The sequence below is a fragment of the Sinocyclocheilus rhinocerous genome, unplaced genomic scaffold, assembly GCF_001515625.1.
Source record: "Sinocyclocheilus rhinocerous isolate Xijiao unplaced genomic scaffold, SAMN03320098_v1.1 scaffold942, whole genome shotgun sequence".
Taxonomy (NCBI): domain Eukaryota; kingdom Metazoa; phylum Chordata; class Actinopteri; order Cypriniformes; family Cyprinidae; genus Sinocyclocheilus; species Sinocyclocheilus rhinocerous.
In genome coordinates, this window is record NW_015627890.1 from 865,666 (window position 1) to 871,978 (window position 6,313).

General features: G+C 36.0%; 3 protein-coding genes across 3 annotated transcripts in view; 2 read left to right on the forward strand and 1 right to left on the reverse strand.

Moving 5' to 3' along the window:
- Positions 1-368: 368 nt before the first annotated feature.
- serp1 (stress-associated endoplasmic reticulum protein 1) lies at positions 369-1,842 on the reverse strand. The gene is made up of 4 exons (XM_016547796.1): positions 1,786-1,842; positions 1,583-1,672; positions 1,255-1,330; positions 369-642 (listed from the first exon to the last, which is right to left on the reverse strand). Exons 2-4 carry the CDS (start codon positions 1,664-1,666, stop codon positions 602-604), a joined length of 201 nt encoding a protein of 66 aa, XP_016403282.1. The 5' UTR covers positions 1,667-1,672; positions 1,786-1,842; the 3' UTR covers positions 369-601.
- Positions 1,843-2,723: 881 nt separating this feature from the next.
- On the forward strand, positions 2,724-5,824 carry LOC107735855 (eukaryotic translation initiation factor 2A-like). Its single transcript, XM_016547420.1, has 9 exons — positions 2,724-2,801; positions 3,565-3,634; positions 3,721-3,792; positions 3,871-3,989; positions 4,178-4,277; positions 4,401-4,483; positions 5,243-5,316; positions 5,411-5,555; positions 5,634-5,824. The coding sequence occupies exons 1-9, from the start codon at positions 2,774-2,776 to the stop codon at positions 5,822-5,824; spliced, it is 882 nt and encodes a 293-aa protein (XP_016402906.1). The 5' UTR covers positions 2,724-2,773.
- Positions 5,825-6,010: 186 nt separating this feature from the next.
- Positions 6,011-6,313, forward strand: part of LOC107735865 (DCN1-like protein 5) — a gene marked incomplete at its 5' end in the record, with an annotated part of 4,623 nt that continues 4,320 nt past the window's right edge. The window contains one exon of the mRNA XM_016547429.1: positions 6,011-6,035. Coding sequence (XP_016402915.1) covers positions 6,011-6,035 — 25 coding nt within the window. The remainder of the gene's footprint in view (positions 6,036-6,313) is intronic.

Below are 6,313 nucleotides of genomic sequence, written 5' to 3' on the forward strand. Positions count from 1 at the left end.
GTGGCACCTAGTGGCAGAGAATGAATTTGCATTTTCATTCAGACCAACCTGAAAAGACCAACAAGTGGGCGGGCAATATGCTAATGTTTCATGTTGACATCAACATGAAACGGCTTGGGAATTGTTTTAAAAACGACTCGTTTCAGTGATTCAGAGTCGACTCTTTCTTTTGAGAGACAATAACTTTATACACGGTGCACTTTTAGATTTAAAACTTTGCGAGTTGTTTTCATTCACTTTGAGCTGTGTTACACACTGCATGAAAGGTAATTTTCAAAAATCCATAATAGGGGCACTTTAACATGAACTGGTCCAAAATCTAGAACATAGAAAAATTCAATGCAGCATTTCATTTAAACAAACGCGTGTTTTTTTTCCACAGAAAAATTTCAAACAGTCATTTGTATTTTATTGCCTATAGGATTCAGCAGCAATATTGACAGATGATAATGTTCCTCCAGCTTTTGAGTAAGGCACAAGAGACTGTGGTGTTGTGGTGAAAAAGACAAAGATTAAATAAGAAAAGAGGAATGATCAAGCGATCTTCAGCCAAGCCAGGAGCAAAGAGCAAACTGATGTACAACGCCGATGACCGTTCATTTCACATTCCCATCCTGATGCTCTGAATGATCTGGAATATCGCTGTCATGAGAGGACAGAAAAACAACATTAGAACAAAATATTATATCATATTAATGTAAAGAATTCCTATTATCTGCTAATATTTTATTTGTTTTTTGAGGTTGCTCAGTTTCTGTGCATGTTCATCAGAAGAAAACAAAAGAACAAACTGCATGTGGATGAGATTTTTATGGTGTCTTATATTAAAGTGCGTGATGGTTAGAGCACATCACCAATGAATATGGTGCTCATGCATGTGAAAAACTCTTTTTGAACTCCAAATGTCAATAAACTAAAGTATGCAGACATTTCCCTTTATTATTAACCCAATATTACAACACTAGTTAAAGCTAACGCATGACTTCAAAATACTTAACGGTATTGTGTTGGAAGAAATCAAGTCATTAAGTCGCTTTGGATAAAAGCGTCTGCTAAATGACTAAATAAAATAAATAATTTCAATTTAGTTGGTTTGAAATCAGTCTGCGCTTTGTCCCTTTAAACATGGGGTCATGAAATAAAGTTCACATTCTGCAATGCTGATTGGATGTACTTGATTGAAAAAGTCATCAGTGAATTCAAAGAATTAATTAGACAACACATTTAATGATGTTTTTCGGGTTGTCAACTCACCTGATCCACACACTACAAAGACAAACAAGGCAAGAAGCCAAGGTCCCACCGCTGCCTTCTCTTCTTGAGAAACTCTCTGGTGAGAATATATTAGCATTAGTATATCAACATTAACAGAGAGCTAAATTATGAAAGACAATATGATCAAATTAACATATTAAATGTGATCAAATGGACATATTACACTGCTATCCAGTGCAAGTTCACATAAATAAACGAAGTAAGCGTTTACTGTAACGCAAACAAAGCAGTAAGTGCTATTTTAGATAACATATATATCAAAATAATGACTATAGTAAGAGTCAGAGCAGTAAAATCGGTGATTTACCGTAGTTTTGGCCACATTGCCTCTCTGAGTGATGTTCTTGCTGTGTTTCTCATTCGCCACGCGAATCCTTTGTTTTGCCACCATCTTCTGCTGTTATTATTAAAGAAAAAGACGAGTCGGAGCGATAGAGGTTTGTGATCAGTTGACGCGTGATCTCGGACTGATGTACTGGTTTAGTCTACGTGTGCTTAAGAGAAACTCACTCCACCCACGAGACGTGGACGCTTCGGAAACAGAGCAAAGGAGAAGGAAAAATGGCGATTCGAATTAAAGGTGTATATGCTGGGCGGGGACTAACCAGCCGACGGATCTAAATATTAATTATTTTTTCTATTTCATTTATTTTCACTATAAGTTGTCTTGTCAATGTCCAATAAAGTTAGTCGCCGTCATTATTTACAAATAAATTGCTGTCCAGAACGTTTTAAACGCGGAGTAGTTGTCACGTGGTGAGTGTTACTTTAATCAGCGCTGACTAAGCGGACCAATCACTGCTGTTTTCGGTTACTGGAAAAAAATATTGTTTTTAGTAATTTTGTGGAGAATATTCATTTGCGTGTGTTAGGTGGCAAACCTTTAAAATAATATATTGTTTTTAGCATAAAAATGTAATGAAAACAGATTTTAGATTTGAATACGGTTTAATGGAGCATTGGCTGTATGGCCGCCGATCGCCCCCCTGAAGGATGATGTGTTTAGACATTTATAAAAATTGATTTCATGTTCATCTGAAAACTCACACATTCTCTTTTTAAAAATGCCCATTCAGGATAAACGTCATTCTTTTTTTCTTTTTTGCCTAGTTGGAAACTTCTCTTTGATTGTTGAGTAAAACAATAATGTAATCAAAAGACGAAATTATTGTTTTTATTATGCTATTTTCGTTTTTGTTTTTCAAAAGACTTGACAATAAATATCGATTGAACTAAATGCAAAAAAAAATGACAATGAATATCACACACCAAATCAAATCTAGTCCGTAAATCTGTAACACGATTTGTTATTGAGATAAAAAAAAAAACAATAGTAATTTTGAGAAATCATTTGCTGACAATCAAACTAAATAAAACTTTACTTTATGGATTTAGTTTTGACATTTTACACGTCAAACTCTGGTGCAACCGAAACGCTCTATAGTGACGTCTGCGCGGAATCCTGTGACGTGGCACGTTGTCGCACTTCCGTTTCAAAATGGCGCCCCCCACACCTCATTTAGCAGGTGAGTTGACGCTCTAAAATGTATATTTCATGCTCCTTTCAGTGGCGTAAAGAGAAGTAATCAACGTGAGATGGAGAGCATGTTATGAAATAACTCACATCTTATTTATTCTCAAGTTCTGCAGACATATTCACGCATAAACTCATTCATAAACCCGTCATATGCGCAAAAAAATATTTTTACCGTAATTCTAAAGAAATCAGAGTATTGATCTAAAGCGTACCAACGTATGCACGCATATGCAAATATGAAATATTAAAAATTCTATATAATATTTAGCTAATGATCAGCTGATAAATGGTTTAAAAGGATGCATGTCATGAGTTCAGAAGAAACCGTTTTTAAGCAGGCTTGACAAAGCCACCATAATAGACCTTTGGTCAGGGTTTGTTGTTGTTTATTTGAAATCACTACCTTGAGACCAATTATTGAAACTTTTATATAGTTTTCAAGCTACATCCATCAATAAAATCCATACATACATCAGCAAATCCTTCAGCTTGTTCTGACTTAGTAGACTTATTATTTCCCATAGTTGAGAGTTACAAATCCCCTCATATTGCCAAAATCTGTCCGTCTATCTGTCCCTCTGTCTGTACAGTGTTACAAACTTCAGATCTCTTTCCAAACTGTCCTAATATTAAGTCCTAAATCTAATATTATGTCCTAAATCTAAAAAAGATTTAAAACCTTCAATCTTCAAGGCTGAACAAGCTAGTCTTGTCTTTCCTGGTTTTAACATATCCTGTTTCATTTCAAACAGTCAGAGGATCAGATGGCACGTTTCTGTTGTGTGGACCTCCGAGCTGTCAGGAAAGCTCTGCTTTTCAGAGGTGACTTACTGCATTTACTGCACTGAGAAAGATTTTACCTGAAACTTTGTCGTTTTTATTAACAGCACCTGTTTAATTTGTTTCAGAGACGAACGGCAAGGCAAATACATGACGTTCAGCAGCGACGGGTCCCTGTTTGGTTGGTGCAATGGCTCACAGTACGTATTCAGCATTGTAGAGTTCGTAGTAGTTCAAATTGATGTTTGATTAATAACTGTCCTGTGTGTGTTTGATAGGGTCAGTGTGATCCAAGTTTCCACTGGAGATTTGGTGAAGTCTTTTGATTTACCCAAAACCACCGCACTGGAATTCTCACCTCTCAATAAAGTTCTGGCCACCTGGCAGCAATATACCAGTAAGAGCTTTTAATATATGATAGAAAGATTTTCTATGACATTCTAGCTTTATAATAAATATAGGAACAGACAAAATGTCACCTAAGTAAGCAACCAGCCAGGACACCTTAGCAAATGCATAGTAAATGCATTTGCAAATGCACTTTACTGTCTTTCGAAACCACCAGCAACAGTTTTTATTTTTCAGAAACGCAGGATAACCCTCAGGGAGAGGCAAACCTGCAGCTGCTGGACTTGCAGACTGGTGCCTGCATTAAAGCATTCTATCAGAAGAAGGTTACGGGATGGTGAGAGACTAGTAATAATGTTCATAACAATGTTAATGGAATGCAGAATTAGTTTGATTACTGTCAGTTTATTCATGATCTGTCTGTAATTGTAAAACACGCTCGTTGTCTGTATTTTCACAGGTGTCCGAGCTGGGCAGATGATGAAAGTATTACTGTTAGAAATGTCAATAATGAACTTCACTTCTTTGAGAACAACAACTTTGGTAACACAGTGTTCTTTTGTTTACTTAATTCAGTGCACATGTTATATTTAAACTGGGTGGAAACAAGTTGATAAATAACATTGACATTTTTTTAGTAGTTTAAAATTGATATGAATGTATAAAGTGTCTGTGCTCAATATTTCTTTTAGATTTCTCACAATTTTAGTAGTTAGATTTTTTTGTTGTTTGTACTATAGGAGCAGTTTCCAAAAATGAAAATTTGCTGAAAATGTGCTCACTCTCAGGCCATCCAAGCTGTAGATGAGTTTGTTTCTTCATCAGATTTGGAGAAATGTAGCATTGCATCACTTGCTCACCAATGGATGCTCTGCAGTGAATGGGTGCCGTCAGAATGAGAGTCCAAACAATGAGAGTCTTTTGGCTTCACAAGGCGTTACTTGCTGGACTGGAGTGGTGTGGATTACTTGTGGATTATTGTGATGTTTTTATCAGCTGTTTGGACTCTCATTCTGACGGCACCCATTCACTGCAGAGCATCCATTGGTGAGCAAGTGATGCAATGCTACATTTCTCCACATGAGGTTGAGTAAATTGTCATTTTGGGGTGAACTATTCTTTTAATGAATCCTGTATGATAAGATAAATGAATTTTAGTAGCACAGCCTTTCTATGTAGCTTGCAATTGTGATAAAAAAAATTTAAAAAAAGAATTGGTAAAATAAAGTACTGATTTTTAGATGAAGTAAATGTCAAATATCATGACAGATACTTAAAAAAATAACGTGTTTTATTGTGTAGAAACTATCGCCAACAAGCTTCACCTTCAGAAGGTGTCTGAGTTTGCTTTGTCTCCTGGATCACAGCCGAGCAAGGTATCAGAACGCTTTCAGACATTTCCTCTCATTGCTGTATAATATGCTGTTTTACTCATAGAAATGAATATTAATCCCTCTCGTGTTGCTTAAGATTGCCGTTTATGTTCCTGGAAGCAAAGGAGCTCCGTCTTTTGTACGGCTGTATCAGTATCCCAATTTCGGAGGTCCAACATCTGCTCTGGCAAACAAAAGCTTTTTCAAAGCCGATAAAGTATCCATGCTGTGGAACAAAAAGGGTAGATAATTACTGTTGGTTTCTCAACATTATCATCAACTTTGATATATGTATTCATGCTTTCTGGTCTTTCCCAAAGCCACTGCGGTTCTAGTGACCGCCAGCACAGAGGTTGATAAAACAGGAGCCTCTTACTATGGAGAACAGACGTTACATTATGTCGCCACCAATGGAGAAAGTGCAGTAGTTCAGCTACGTAAGTACGACTCCGTCTTTTTGAATAATGATCCATCAATAATTGAATTATTAATAAAAAAATTATTACAGTGAGTCTATAGAAATCAATTTCTGTCTTTAACAATTAAACTCACTGATATTATATAATTTTTGCACTGACTGGACAAAATATTTAAACATATATATACATACAGAAATCAGTTAATTGAAATTGTAATATTATTTCATAATTTTACTCTTTTTACTGTATTTTTGATCAAATAAATGCAGCCTTGTTGAGCAGCCTGGTTTTACGAATATGCAGGTACATAAATCAATACTTTCCTTACTCGCATGCAGCCTTTTCTTAAAGTCTACGTGAAACGTTGTTAATGTGGCACATTTCAAAGTGAAACTAATGGAGTAGTTCACCCAAAAATGACAATTTGCTGAAAATGTCCTCACTCTCAGGTCATCCAAAATGTAGATGAGTTTGTTTCTTCATCAGATTTGGAGAAATGTAGCATTGCATCCATTGCTGAGACATTGATGCAATGCTACATTTCTCCAAACCTGATGAAGAAACAAACTCATCCTGAACTC

Coding starts and splice junctions, on each gene's coding strand:
- serp1 (XM_016547796.1), bottom strand. CDS start 1,666: ATGGTGGCAAAACAAAGGATTCGCGTGGCGAATGAGAAACACAGCAAG. Junction 1,331..1,582: donor GCAATGTGGCCAAAACTACG/GTAAATCACCGA, acceptor TATTCTCACCAG/AGAGTTTCTCAAGAAGAGAA. Junction 643..1,254: donor CTTTGTAGTGTGTGGATCAG/GTGAGTTGACAA, acceptor CTCTCATGACAG/CGATATTCCAGATCATTCAG.
- LOC107735855 (XM_016547420.1), top strand. CDS start 2,774: ATGGCGCCCCCCACACCTCATTTAGCAG. Junction 3,635..3,720: donor GAAAGCTCTGCTTTTCAGAG/GTGACTTACTGC, acceptor AATTTGTTTCAG/AGACGAACGGCAAGGCAAAT. Junction 3,990..4,177: donor CACCTGGCAGCAATATACCA/GTAAGAGCTTTT, acceptor TTTATTTTTCAG/AAACGCAGGATAACCCTCAG.